General features: G+C 50.2%; 2 protein-coding genes, 1 long non-coding RNA gene and 2 other non-coding genes across 6 annotated transcripts; 1 reads left to right on the top strand and 4 right to left on the bottom strand.

Annotated features, from left to right (window-relative positions):
- Nucleotides 1-1,799: 1,799 nt before the first annotated feature.
- Nucleotides 1,800-8,474, bottom strand: LOC100832752 (probable serine/threonine-protein kinase PBL23). Of its 2 annotated transcripts, XM_024460213.1 has the most exons (6): nt 7,795-8,474; nt 3,646-5,901; nt 3,343-3,512; nt 3,081-3,270; nt 2,613-3,007; nt 1,800-2,467 (listed from the first exon to the last, which is right to left on the bottom strand). In XM_024460213.1, the coding sequence occupies exons 2-6, from the start codon at nt 3,836-3,838 to the stop codon at nt 2,132-2,134; spliced, it is 1,284 nt and encodes a 427-aa protein (XP_024315981.1). In that variant the 5' UTR covers nt 3,839-5,901; nt 7,795-8,474; the 3' UTR covers nt 1,800-2,131. The 2 variants fall into 2 exon arrangements, with proteins under 2 accessions (XP_024315981.1, XP_010231282.3); XM_010232980.3 differs by having other exon boundaries at nt 3,646-8,474.
- Nucleotides 6,039-9,373, top strand: LOC112271154. Its single transcript, XR_002964082.1, has 3 exons — nt 6,039-6,050; nt 8,475-8,476; nt 9,219-9,373. It is a non-coding gene; the product is annotated as an uncharacterized LOC112271154 (long non-coding RNA).
- Nucleotides 9,281-9,372, bottom strand: LOC112271249. The gene has a single exon (XR_002964241.1). It is a non-coding gene; the product is annotated as a small nucleolar RNA Z221/R21b (small nucleolar RNA).
- Nucleotides 9,374-9,540: 167 nt separating the features above from the next.
- Nucleotides 9,541-9,628, bottom strand: LOC112271214. The gene has a single exon (XR_002964207.1). It is a non-coding gene; the product is annotated as a small nucleolar RNA U31b (small nucleolar RNA).
- A 1,979-nt stretch (nt 9,629-11,607) lies between these two features.
- Nucleotides 11,608-13,809, bottom strand: LOC100832435 (protein IQ-DOMAIN 1). The gene is made up of 5 exons (XM_024458781.1): nt 13,726-13,809; nt 13,260-13,637; nt 12,956-13,168; nt 12,671-12,790; nt 11,608-12,584 (listed from the first exon to the last, which is right to left on the bottom strand). Exons 1-5 carry the CDS (start codon nt 13,807-13,809, stop codon nt 11,751-11,753), a joined length of 1,629 nt encoding a protein of 542 aa, XP_024314549.1. The 3' UTR covers nt 11,608-11,750.
- Nucleotides 13,810-13,947: the final 138 nt, after the last annotated feature.

Below are 13,947 nucleotides of genomic sequence, written 5' to 3'. Positions count from 1 at the left end.
CCCTGTGCAGGAGCAGGTGCCTGGGTTTGGAGTTGGACAGCCTGCTGCTGCTGAGCTAGAGCGGCAGCCTGAGCCACGGGATCTCCGAGGTCATCCGCCATTGGTGATGAAGATGCCGACGAAACAGGGACGTGAAGAAGCGAGCAGTCGTGTGAGAACGCTCCCCAAAAACCTTATCGACCGTCTCCCGGGTAGGATCTCGAAGGTCGGGGTTCCGGAGGCCTGCTCTCCCGGCGATCTGTGCACGCAGTCGACGGGATGGAGTAGCAGTGGACGGCGAACAATGAGATTGGATCATGGACGTGACGGACCGACTCCGCAATTATCGGGATTTGTTATGCGTCCGCAACGGATTCCGACTGCCAAAAAGATAAGCAACGGATTCCGACTACCAAAAAGATAAGCAACGGATTCCGACTGCCAAAAAGATAAGCACGACCCTGCAACAACCCGGCTCGAGCTCGAAATCGATCCATGAAACGCGGCGTGGCGCGGCGAGGAGGAGGAGGAGGAGCGCGCGTGGGTATTTCCCTTGCTCACTTGCTCAAGAGGTGAGAACCAACATACCTTATATATTGGTCTAACTCCCCCTAAACTAGCAAGGTGGGACTATTCCCACTTCCTCATCCCACTCCATGAATGGGCTTTTGAGATTTTCCAGGAATTAATTCAGATTGAACCTTGGGCGTAACCCAAAATTCCAACAGCCTCTCCGCGAGCAGCAGGCCCTTCCCATCGATTTCTCCTCTGCCACGAACCAGCTGTACCCCATTGACAGGAGCAGGCGAGATGAGAGGTGATTTTTTTGGTGCTTGAAGAACAATACGGGATGAGCAAGATGAATGGGGCGGTTGAGTGCTGGAGAATATTTGCCTTGGAGGAGGAAAATGGGATGGAGATGGGATGTGAGCAGGAGGAGGAAGATGGGAGATGTGAGCAGTACAGTAGGGAAGAGACAGGAGAGGTCTCTGTGCGAGGTGTTTTCTTTACGTGGACCAAGGCAACGATGGGTGGGTTTGTGTGGACGAGAATGAACGGGAGGCAGGGGCGTTTTGGGGGGAGCAGCGGGAGAAAGCAGACCGCGCCTTGCTTTTCAGAATTTAGGCCAAGAAGTTATACGCCTTTTTGAATGGAGGGAGTATATGTTTATAGCTAAGTACAAAACTATGCTTCGAAAATAAATTACAACCTATCACAAATCCACAATACACCTTCAAAATCTATCCTCTATTCCCTCTCTAGATGGAATCAAGTAACACTTCGTTCTCTAGTTTGGTTGCCGATGAATTTGGTGAATCGAAATGAAGCAACAATTCAATTTAGTATCGTATTTGGATGTCGTATAGAGTGAGATATAGATCTCATCGGTGAACATGGTTTGCCTATTGTGTTTTCGCTCTGCGGACTAAATGCTCGCAATCCACGATTGTTGGTTGCAAAGGCACAAACGAGAAAGTGGACATGACTTCAACACAGAAGAACAAAGGAGGTGTTTCCTACCAAGGGGGCCAGGGGCATGAAGCGACCGCGGTGATGGAGAAGAACAGGGCGTAGCACCAGCCACCGATCGGTTAGCGGAATCCTTGAAGATGGAGCGGGATCGTAGACAATATTTCATCCACGTTGGTGGCTCGATAAGATCTTAACGATGATAACATCACGACTGGTTAATAGATCTTAACGATGATAACATCACGACTGGTTAATAGATCTTACCGGCGGTGACAATGTGCCGACAAGTCGTGAGGATATTGTCCATGGGGACATATTGACACAGCTTTTGTCTTACCATCCAAAACTCTGGAAAATCGGTGAGGCACAATTTCATTTCCGCAATACCTAGCTCAATTCCAACACCCAAACAGAGGGAACAAATATGTTTTCTAGACGATTCCACATTAGCAGTTGTGATAGTTTTAACATCTCACGCCTTCATCGTTTTAGCTCCGTCCCAACTTTAATCGCCACAGCCTCCTAGAAAACCTCCAAAATTCATTCATGTTTAAACTACTTACACATCAGACACATCAAACAAACCACATGGTATGTATGGTTTTTGACATTATAACTCTGAAGCATATTATTAACGTTTCCACAAAACCGATCCCCGAAACAATTATCCTTGATTCTCCTACTCTTCCTCGTCTTCCTCCTCCTCTTCCTGGTCATCGTCGTCATCCGAAGACGATGATGAACTTCGAGAGCGACGTGATTCTTCCTCTTTCTTTGGTGCTGGGGCTGGGGAGGGATCTGGGATGCTGACGCTCGGTGGATCCGGTGGCAGCGATGTGAGGAAGCCTAGCGTCATGACGACATCGCCCATCATTGGCCGCACGCAGTCCTCTTCTTGCAAGCACATCGCTGCCATGGCAACCACTTGGTTCAACGCCTTGGCCGGGTACTCCTTGTTGATGAGTGGATCGACCAGCTCATGATATCTCTTCTGGTCCTTGAACTTCGGCAATGCCTGCAAATACAACATTTATCACAGGTTGCAAAAACCTTAACATTAGAGGCTTCGGTAATCCGTCATAGTATTCGCGACATCCACTTCATTGCAGAGGATGGGAGATCAATTAAATCCTTCAGTAATTGAAATTCGACGTACTTACCCAGGAGACCACGTTCTGCTCATCGGCAGGCCTGTTGCCGTCGACGGTCCTCCTCCCAGAGATGAGCTGCAGCAGCACGACGCCAAAGCTGTACACGTCGGACTTCATGGTGGCCTGGCCGCCGCGGTCGTACTCGGGAGCCAGGCACCCGAAGGAGCCCATCATCGGGGCCGCCATCGGCATGTTGCCGCCCCCGGTCTGCCCGAGCTGGGCGAGCCCGAAATCGGAGAGCTTGGGCGTGAAGCTGGCATCCAGGAGCACGTTGGAGGCCTTGAAGTCCCCGTACACCACCGGCGGGTTGGCCTTCTCGTGCAGGTACTCGAGCCCCTGCGCCGCGCCGTAGGCCACCATCATCCGCGTCGTCCAGTCGATCGGCTTCTTGTCCGCCGGCAGGTCTGTGGTTAATCGTGGTCGATCAGCACTGCGATTTAATTAATATGGTTCGCCGGAGGGAGAATAATTGAGTACCGAACAAGTGGTCTTCCAAGGAGCCGCCGTCCATGTGCTCGTAGACGAGGAGGCGCTGGTCGCCGTCGGCGCAGTAGCCAATGATGTCGACGAGGTTCTCGTGGTGGTGCTTGCAGAGCTTGGCGACCTCGGTCAGGAACTCCTTGTTGCCCTGGAAGCCGTGCTTGTCCAGCTGCTTGATGGCCACGGCCTGATGGAAATCGACGCACAGACATGAGTGTGAATTGTGCAACCAGAGCAGCGTGGACTTCGAATAGGTTACCTGTCCGTCCTTTTCGAGCTGGCCCTTGTAGACCCTGAAGAAGCCGCCTTCCCCGACGAGGTTGTAGGGCGTGAAGTGGTCGGTGGCCTTGGCGAGCTCGCGGAACGCGAACGCCTTGCCCTCGATGGCCTGCCGCAGCTCGTCCTCCGACATGCCGGCTGTGTCGCCCTCTGCACCACCATAGTCATCATCATCATAGTCGTCATCATCGCAGCGGAATCGATTTCGTTCAGCACTAGAGCATTTCAAAAATCTTGGCAGATGAAAGCAGAACAAGCGTTTGATCCTCTGACGCTCACTCACCGGGCAGCTTCGTCGGGTTCATGGCCGCCGGAGCGGCCGAGAACATGGAGGCGGGCGCCGGGGCGTAGGGCGCGGGGGCGTGCACGGCGGGAGGCGGCGCCATGGGCCCCGTCGTCTCCTCCTCCTCCTCCTCCTCCTCGTCGTCATCGCCGTTCGCGTTCTTCTTCTTCCCGAAACACGGAAGGCAGCTCATCTTGCCCCCCGCGCCTGCGCCCGACGGACTCGCTGCGATCGCGACGAAAACGACAACCGCTGGGAAGAAGAAGGAAGAGGAGAACACCAAGGTACACGCAGCAGGGACGCCGACCACTGAGGAGCCGCCGACGCCGTCACCGCGTGCCGACGATCATCGAGCGCCGACGACCGATCAGCAGCACCGTCGTGGCACCTCGACCTCATGGAACGCCATTAATTTTTACCTCCTTCGACCGCACCGTACTCACTCACGCGCGCGCGCGCCCGATCGGGACCCGCGCCGGCCGGCTTGCCCCCTCTGTGGTCGATCAGGTGGAACCGATCAAACGGTGCACGGCGGATCGGATCGAGGCGCGATTGCTCTTGCGTGGCAATCAATTAGGAGAGAATGAGGGATTGTGGGGGGATCGAGATCGACAGAGACGATAGACGGTGGAGGTGATCCGGTCCGATTGATCGGGCAGAAGGCCTTGGAGAGAGATCCAAAGGCCTTCCCGTGGATGGGAGATGGGAGGAAGGAGAGGGTAGGAGAGGGAGAAGCGATGGCTAAGTTTGGCGCACGGGGGGATCGCGAGCTCCAAAACAAGGGTGGGGAGAACGTGCGGACCACCACGTAATTTGAAGCCGGCACCGGAAAGCCGGGACGCGTCGTGGTGTCGTGCAGGGGGGCGTGTTCTTGCTCTGGACATGAGTACATGACCTGCTGATGATGGCCTTTCTGTTTCTCTTCGTTGCTTGCATGTTTTCATGTTCAGCTGAGCCTGAGAACCTTTGTCAGCGTCTCTTCGAAGCTCAGGGATCATTTGGGCATGTTTCAGTTTCTCATGATCATAGGTGATGCCAAATCTCGTTGGTGGACGTGTTGGGAGTAACGGACGTGTTCATAAGAGCAAGTTGCGATCTCTCCATGATCAGAGCACCATCCCATGAATATTTATTGGGACATTTGGAAGTCTTGATTTGGCAAGAAAAAAAAAAGGTAAAGAACGACGTTTTCTTAATTGATAACCCCCGGTCAAGTACTTCCTCCGATCCATAGTAAGTGCAGGAGATGTACAATTTTGTATTGAATTTCTGACAGCTTATGACTACAAAAAATTGGTATGACAACATTTGAAAGAGATAAAAAATAGCCGCTAAATCATCGATCCCTTCAAGAACGATTTACCTTTTCGACAAGTTTTAGACAATCTGTTGCGAGGATAATGTGATGTGCAACTCCTAATTTCACCATTTGAGAGCCATTTTGGCTTGTTAATCATGTAAAGCAATGCTTGTACATGTGGTAGCCATCTAGGGTTAGGTGAGAGGAGAGGCATTTGATCTACCAAATCCACCTAAATTTGTGAGGGATTGTTGCGGATTTGGACCCTCCCCATCTTTGTTGGCTTACACGTTGTACTCTTCATCTCCATAGTGAAGTCCGTGCTCGCTGCCGCCCGTGGTTTTTCCCCGCAAGAGGTTTCCACGTAAATCCTTATGTCGCCCCTTTATTTGGTGTTTCCCTTACTATTTTTGTGACTGGTCATCATTTCTACTTGCTATTGGCACTTACCACTCAAGTTTGCTGCTGCTCCCTCCGTTCCATATTAAGTGACTCAAATTGGTTCAAATACGGATATATGTATACATAAAAAGCATCTAGACACATGTAATATTTCATCACTTAATATGGGACGGAGGGAGTATTTGGTTGAGTTGACACTTGAAGCAAGACATACTTGTGTTTTTTGATATATGGATGAATCTATTATGGTATTGATGTTAGTAAGCTATTTTTGTAGTTGTTAATCTTGTGTGTAGATTTGAGAACTCGGTGTTTACAGATTTGATATACTCATTCAGATTTGTTATATGCACATAAGATGTTTGTTAAAATGATTGTGAGGAGCAGTTATGAGTACGAGAGTAGTCTGCTTGAAGTGACTAGTCAACGCTAGCCGTGTTGCCATAGCCTCCGCCAGTTCTGTACCCGAAATATGCTTAAAAGAAGTCTTTGCTAAGAGTTACATTTCAGCGTGATCTTCTCCTGCTTTTTTCGTGGCTTTGCTACTCCTGGTCCTGGATGGAAAGGAAACAAAAGTGAAAACCTTTGTGAGGAAGGACATGGGCATGCGATCCGATCATGTACTGGATGAAGTCCTTAACTCCTTAAAAAGACTAAATTGGTGGCGGGATCCATCATTCTTAAGACTTCATCACTTTGTGTTGTGGCACAAAGCATTGAGAAAAAAAAAATACGACTATGGATTATCGCTGGTGGCATGACTCAAGTTTTGCTGCTGAGAAACAGGTAGAATTAGAAAATCGACTTATCGTGTGGTTTTTCAAATCCTTAAGCAAACTTATGCACGCTTGACAAAAGCAAAAGTTTAAACCAAGCAACACAATCCTATTATATATTGTATCTCCTAGTCCTACCTGCATGAGAAACACTTAATTATAATATCATGTCCACTTAAATCTTACCCCCTCAGAGACAAATGATCCTCTATCTAAAAAGATTCGATTCGGAACTCTTATATGTCAAAGGTCAATATGGAAATTCTTTCAAAGGTTTTTCCTTACTTTCATTTTGTCAACAAACAATTCGAAATACCTCGGCATTTTCAAAACAGGTCCGAGTCAAATAGCAATGATTAGAAGCACTTCTTTTTCCATCACACTACTTCGGAAACCTAACTACTCGATCATATGTGAAAATACAGGATTTACGATCCTAGCGGGAAATGAGGTAAATTCATGAAAATGTTTATTTGATTCCACAGCATAAATGGTTAGTTCTTTTCTTTAAAATACAATTCAAAAGAATCGGTAGAAAGCGAGAATACATAGAATTGCAATAATATGATGAACACTCAGAAAGCGAGAATACATAGAATCCGTGACACACTTTCTATGATTCCAACAAAATAAATGATTTTTTTGTCGATGAGTTTAGCAGTAGATGAAAAAAAATTAAAGAAAAATTTAAAAGAACACCTTATGAAAAATTTGTATATGTGATACAAATGATAACATAAGTAAAGAATTTTGAATACAAACAAGGATTTCAATTTCAATTCACAAAAGCTACTACTCCCTCCAATCTATATTAATTGTCGAAATACTATATGTATTTACACATTTTTTAAACATAGATACATCCATATTTAAACAAATTTGAGGCAATTAATACGGATCGGAGGAAATACTAATTGTTGATCAAAAGACACACCTTATATTATTTTTTAACAGAGTAAATATAAGTTTAGAAAAACATTGAAAACAAAACTTTCTACAAATATCAGACAACAAACATTAAAGATTATCGGATGGAGAATTCAGTGGGAACGGTGCTCTTCTCGAGCTGTACATCATCTAGCATATTAGATACTAGATTGAAAAAATTACGAAAAACCATCATGATTGGGGGCAACCTTCCAAAAAAACCACCTTTTAAAAAATATTAATTCAAATCACCACCGCATATGGCGCTGTTGGTTGCTCCGACCAATAATCTCACGGTTGATCGCGTTTTCACCAGAAAACTGACAATGTGACCCACGTGTCAACATTCTCCCTCGGCCGTGAAGACAAGCATGCCTCTGTTTCTGCGCTGCCGCCGCCTGTCCATGTTTCTGCGCCTCCGGCGACTCGCCGCCGCTCCCAAAAGCTCTGCCTCGACGTAGCAGTGCCGACCGCACCACCGCCCGACGTCCCCGCGTCCTAGAGCCGCCCGCACGCTCGTCTTCCCTATCTCCGGCTAGCTGTGGTTGCCGCAAGCTGCTCTCCGGCCCTTTTCCGGCAAGAAGCACGCAAGCAAGAATCCGTTACAGGACGGCGCGCCTTGCAGGGAGGCCGAGCGGGGAGAGGATTTGAGGCTCACGGCGGAACGGAAGCCGACGATCGATACGAGTAGTACTGAGCGTTACCCAGAGCACTATGGCGATTGATTTCATAGCTGGGACGTACCTGCACGCGCCACTACGACCCCGACGCGACAACCCGCACCCCTGCGCGGCCATCTTCTCCGCCTCCGGCGAGTAGCGCCGCCGCGACCCGCGCCGGTCCTCCGGTGCCTTCCCAGGATTCGCGCCAAGCCGGCGAAGACTGTCTCACGGCTCTGTGCATCCCACGCCTCTTCACTTGGCAGCTCCTTTGAGCCATAGAGACCCCGCGCCGTCGACCGCCGTAGCCACCGCTACCTCGCCGTCGTCGGGTGGAGCTCCGCCCAAGCCCGCTATTCTTCTCGCGGCGAGCGCCTCCTCCTTCTCCCTCTCTCCGGAGTCAATTTTGGCGCCCTGTAGCCTCCCCGTGCCTAGCGCTGTCCACCGCCACCGCGAGGTCTCGCGGATACTGCTGCTCGCCACGCGAGCTCCGCGTCCGCGACGACGCCCTCTTCGCCTCGTCCAGCTTCCCTACACCCCTTCGCCTGGACCCGCCTCGTCCCGAGAGCCGCCCCTCGCTTCTCTTCTCGGTCGCCGACGGCGCAGGTAGGCGCGAAGCAGTACGGGCAGGTGAAACAGAAGGGGGTAGGGGAGCCGGACCTGGAGTCAAGGCAGAGGACAAGTCCACATCAGATTAAAAAAAGCCACGTTGGATTGGGCCCAACTGTCAGTTTTCCTATCAAAACGCTCTCAACGAAAGATTAGTGGTCAGACCCACAGCCCACCGCATTGATTTTTTTTAAAGGTGTTTTACTTAGAAGTTTGTCTCAATTGTGGTGGTTTTGCGTAATTTTCTCTACTAGATTCATTCGTGGTATTTTTGCTTCCGTTTTACAATCACGTTTAAGCATCTGCTAACTCAATCGTAGAGTACTCTTTTCTTACGATAATCATATTTGTCATGATTACCAAATTTTGGACACTTAAATTATGCGCAAATTTTAAAGGGGTGCTCCAATACTCTTTTCTAAATATACGGTACACCGTTCCCTTTAATATTCACATAGCCGGGGTAACATTGCGTTTGGGAGCAATCACAAATGTAGAAATAGGGCTTCGAAGTAAATAGGTTATCAGCACAATCCTCGATTACTTTGTATTCACTCGCGGGGTCGCGTTGGACCACGTTGTAAGCGCTCCACATCCTTCAGAAGCATCTTGCAACTTCACATATGGAATTTGGCTTTCGTCTATAAAGAACAAAGAATAACATAGGCAATGTGGCACTATTTCGTCTATAAAGCAGAATAACAACTTCAAGATTGGTGGACTGGAAAATGGAAATATCGAACCATCAGCGGCAAATGTTTTTGACCTCAATGTAAATTCAGTCCGCATCAAGGTTGGATCGCCAATAGGCAATCCTCATCATCTGGTTCTATCTATTATTTCCTCCAATCCCACAAATAGTTGTACAAGAAAACTAGATCCAAGGCAAAAATATATAAGAGGGGAATAACAAAAAAAACAAATCAGAGAGATGCGAGAGACAAAAGTTGGTATCCATGGGGCGGCTCAGATATAAAATGGGTTATAAGTTTGCTTATCAGCACAAAGAGACAGATCTCTTCAGAGTGGTGCATGACTTTTCTCATCATCGCCTACTTCTTCCCTCGGAAACAGATCAACAACAGCAGAAACACAACCAAAACGAAACAGATCACAGAACATAAACATATCCTACCAAAAGAGATCAACCCGGTACGCAAAACTACGAATCGAACTACGGAAATTTCTATTGAGATCGGCAGAAGGGAATGCATTGGCGTCGGAGTCAGGTTAGATAACATGTCACTCAGCACGGGTCCGGCGAACCGGATCCTAAGACTGGGGCGACAAAAATTCATGTCATCACGCTCCGTTGCAAACGTCTCGCCGGTGGACAGACATAAATTCGCAAAAATTTAAGACAATAGAACAACCGATATTACGTTTGTGAGTGCCGCAGGGGAGAAGACCCCGGGCGAAGACGGCAGCCGGGGTAATACAACACGCCCCCTGCATCACAACGCTCTCTCTGCGCCTCCAGAACAAGGCCACCAAGAGTGGAAAGCTCTTGAAGCCGAAAGAAGAGGCAACGGAACGCAAACAAATACAGGATCGAAACAACAAGAAACCAGAAAGCATGAAAACACACACGCAGATTTGCTTGCTGCCAACGAAAGGAGAAGGAAGGGATAGAGAGCAGCGATAGCTTTGCGGCAGAGGCGGCGCTGTAAGGTAGGGTTTCTGGGGGAGGTCTCGTGTGCTTATAAAAGCGAGCCGGGTGGCTCTGCAGGCCGCTGAGCCCGTCAGATGGGCCGATCCTGAAGGCCCATATCGTTGGTTCCGGACCTCCTGCCGCGGACTTTACGGCCTCCAAAACCGAACAAGGCTCACGGTCTGAAACGTGAGGCCGGTGGGTATTGGGCTGACATGTCAGCGGCCCAGTCAGACGATTAATTTCTCAATATGTTTTGGTTTGACCAAAAAATAATACTCCCTCCATTTGTTGGCCTATTTTGTTTCGTTAAGACAAGATTTTGACAAATAAAAACTTTATTGATATATATTTTTTCATACATGAAATTCATATCAATGAATTCGTCTTTAAAAGTTCTTGTAACGATGGTTACGTATCATATAACTTACATATTAATAGAGTAATTCTTAATTCTTGGTAAAGGCTTGTCTTAACGAAACGAAATACGTCAACCTTTGTGAAATGGAGGGATTACGTAGCTAGTACTACTCATGTTTTGCATTTTCACGCCCAACACGTCCTCCCTCCGTCCCATATTAATTGACTCAAATTTGTCCAAATATGGATGTATCTATGTCTAAAAAACGTCTAAATACACATATAATAAAAAGTCACTTAATATGAATCGCACGCACGAACTACTAGGCTGACATGGAGAAGACCAGGAGTTCGAGAATCAAAGAAAAAGACCCGAAAAATAAAAATTACGCATAAATTTTTAGAAGTATCTACATTTATTGGAACCAAAAACTGTCGGCCAACTCCAACAGCCCAACTATGCTCAAACACTCGCTCAAAGAGAAACACACTGTCCAACATTGTAAGATCCAGAAGAGCATCGGTACCGGTGTATCCCATAGCAAGATTCCTTGGTTATAGCATCTTCGTTCGTCCTCCCATATGAGGTCCGGCGTTTGCTCGTACGGGACGTGTCAACGAATTTTTGATTATAGGAGGGAGTATGGACCCAGTCGCAACCCCCTACCAAAATAAAGTTTTGCCTGACATTTTTGACAAACTTCTTGTGGGTGTGGTCTGGAGCACGCCGCCGCTCCCACCAAGCCTCGCTGCTTGCCTCGTTTTCCGCTGCCCCGTGCTGCCGCTGCCCGCACGCGCCGCCGTTCTCAATAGAAATAGGTGATTCGATTTGTAGTTAGGGGGCCGGGCGTTCTGTGACTCTTGGCTTTGGCCGCGGCCGTCGTAGTTGCTGACGAGGGCGCGCGCTAACACAGCCGCGTCGGCGAACTCGTCGCCTCGTGTGGGGCAGCATCAGCGGCGGCTGTGGGTCAAGAACCGGTTGCCGGAGTAACGGCTGTCAACGCCGCTAACAGCGAAACGAACATCAGGGCGGCGGAGGGGCTTTGCTGCGGGCGCGCTCGTACCCTCAATCTCCATGGCCCAAACCGGTAGAAAACCGAACCAAACCGGACTAAGTTAACACAGTTTTCGTTTCTAAGGCTAACATGTGGGCCCCGATATCAGTTTCGCTGATAGCCACGTTGACGGCACGATTATGGGTTTACTGATACAATTTTGTCCAAGACGGCTGGTTATGTGATAAAAAAACGAAAAATTTGTAGTTTCGCGACAGGTTTGTCGGAAATCAAGAATTTTGTGATATTTACTAAAAAAGGATGGACACCCAAAAACTACAATTCGAAATCAGGCAAAAAAAAAAGTTAAAATTCACTCGAACGGGCAAATACCAGACTCTGGATATGCGTCCGTCGGCCACCTACCTACAACCTGGGACTGGGAGGCTGCGAGGGCCGCTTCGCCCTCTCCGCCGCCTTAAGCTTTCTCGGCGACGCCGGCGGCACGCTCGCTTTCTTCGCGAATTCCATCGGCAGGCGCTTCTTCACCGACGGCGAGGACACCGGAGGCGCCTTCTCAGGCGGGAACTCGGCCGCCCTGTCGCCCGCCGCGGGGCTCGCGCCCCCCCCGGCCTTGGCCCGCACCGACTTGGTCGGCTGCATGTAGCTGGGCGTCACCGGCGCGCCGCCCGCCTCGCTCGTGTCGACGTCCGGTCTCGCTCCCAGGCTCAGCCTCGGCAGCTCCCCCGACCGCAAGCTCGTCGTCCGCCGCAGCGACAGCGGGCCCTGCTGCTGCTCCTTCCCGCCTTGGATCGGGCTGCTGCTCCCGCTGCCCAGGTGCTCCTGGCTGCTCCGCGGCCGCTCGGAGAGCCCGCTCGTCGACCTGTGGAGCGCGCTCCCCCGCGGGCTCGGGGCCCGGCCCAGCACCGACGGCGAGCGCGGCCGCGTCGGGGTCGACGGCGAGGGCCATCCGGGCGGCGGCCGGGCGGACCTGCTGCCTGGCGGCGTGGTGGGTGGTGGGATCTGGATCGAGATGGACACCCTCGGCTTGGCGGTCCGGACACCAGCGGCGCTCTTCGCCGGAGCGCGGTCCTTGCCCTGCGGCGCGCTCTGGTTCTCCCAGGGTCTCGCCGCCGCCATCGACCGCTCCGCGATGCTCCACCCCCAGTTGGGGCAGCCGGGGTCCATGAACGTTGGATCATGCATAGGCGTGGTGGCTCCTCGTCCAGAAGCAGAAGGGTTCCTGGGCCTGTTCCTCCACTGCAACGCAGATAGACAGAGTTCAGCGAAGAAGAGAGCAAGGCCGGCCGGTGAATTCCAGTCATCCAATGGAGGTCTTCACCTACCTGACGAGAGAATGCGTATGACATCGCCCTTTGCCGCCTGGACGCTGCTTCCTGTTTCGTCGCCTGCAAGGCTTCCAGCTGCTCCTTGGACTGATGGCTATGATCCCAGCCTTCACCAATCTGCTACACATGATCAGATTCAGTTAGCACACCAGAGAATTATCAGCACGAACAGACATTTCGTCAGTTTCTGATTACTGTTTTGGAACGAGTGATTTTTTAATGAAAAAGGGAATGCAATTGTCAACTGGAGTACGTGATTGGAGCAAAATGGTCCTTTGTCACCTTCGCTTTGTCAAGACTCTGCTTCTGCTGGATCTGGCTCTTGAGAGCCTTCTTGCCCTCCTCCGTCTTGGCCCTCCTGGAGTTTATCTGTGTCTGGACTCTCGTCATCGTCTGCATGCAGTACAGTGCCTCCTCGGTCTGGCGCCTGACGGTGATCCCCTCCATCAGCTCCATCAGCCGAGCCTGTCCTCTCGCCTGGTGCCCTCTCCTTGCCTGGACATGGTTAAAATGTTGCCAAGTTTTCAGCACGATTATGCAAATACGAGTATGTTCTTGTGGGGGTGCAGTCGTGCAGATGCATTACCAAATAGCCCCTGCAAGCCGTCTGAATCCTGACGATGGCGAGCTCCTCCTTTGAACTCACCGGTGCTCTCGGCGTGACGGCCACCACGCTGGCAACTGCCTCGGTCGCCTGTGCGGCGACGGCGGTGGCGGTCGCGGAGGCCGGCTCCGCCACCAGGTACCTGCCATCGCTAATTTGTTCGCTCGTCGTTCCCGCGGATTCAGCCTCTCTGATCTCCTCGGCCTCCTGCTGATGATCAGGCTGTGATGGCGGCAGAGCAGTCTCCGGCGCCGCAGAGGAGGAAGGGTTGGATGGGCTGGACTTGCTGAACTGCCATATCTTCCTGAAGTTTGATTTGTTCGCCGGTCTCTCAGCCTTCTTGGGTCGAAAACATTGTCGCTCGAATTATATTTATTATCGATTGATTTTTCCTTCAAATGACGAAAAGGAAATTCACATAGGAATGAACTGAAGGAAATCATTTTACCTTGCTTTCCTTCTCGTCACGATCAGGTTCCGACGTGGTCAAGATCCTTTGCACGGCATCAAACCACCTCCCCTTTCTCCCCATTCTCCCGCCGCGCTCCTAAACTATGAAACAGATCATAAGAAGAAAGACGCAACGGATCGCCAAAAGCAGGGAGAAATCGAATGCGTTTTGTGGCAACAAAAACTGTGATCATCATCTTTGCAAGACATCAACGTTGTA

The sequence above is a fragment of the Brachypodium distachyon genome, chromosome 2 (genome assembly GCF_000005505.3).
Source record: "Brachypodium distachyon strain Bd21 chromosome 2, Brachypodium_distachyon_v3.0, whole genome shotgun sequence".
In the NCBI taxonomy this organism is placed as follows: domain Eukaryota; kingdom Viridiplantae; phylum Streptophyta; class Magnoliopsida; order Poales; family Poaceae; genus Brachypodium; species Brachypodium distachyon.
Note: the sequence above shows the minus strand (reverse complement) of the source record. Positions and strands in the feature narration are given on the sequence as shown.

Bases quoted from the DNA above. Each gene is read 5' to 3' on its own strand.
- LOC100832752 (XM_010232980.3), bottom strand. From the start codon at position 3,838: ATGAGCTGCCTTCCGTGTTTCGGGAAGAAGAAGAACGCGAACGGCGAT. The intron at 3,271-3,342 runs GTAACCTATTCG...GATTTCCATCAG, and splicing joins AGCTCGAAAAGGACGGACAG to GCCGTGGCCATCAAGCAGCT. The intron at 2,468-2,612 runs GTAAGTACGTCG...TTGTATTTGCAG, and splicing joins AGCAGAACGTGGTCTCCTGG to GCATTGCCGAAGTTCAAGGA.
- LOC100832435 (XM_024458781.1), bottom strand. From the start codon at position 13,809: ATGGGGAGAAAGGGGAGGTGGTTTGATGCCGTGCAAAGGATCTTGACC. The intron at 13,169-13,259 runs GTAATGCATCTG...AACCATGTCCAG, and splicing joins CGGCTTGCAGGGGCTATTTG to GCAAGGAGAGGGCACCAGGC. The intron at 12,791-12,955 runs GTGACAAAGGAC...CATGTGTAGCAG, and splicing joins AGAGTCTTGACAAAGCGAAG to ATTGGTGAAGGCTGGGATCA.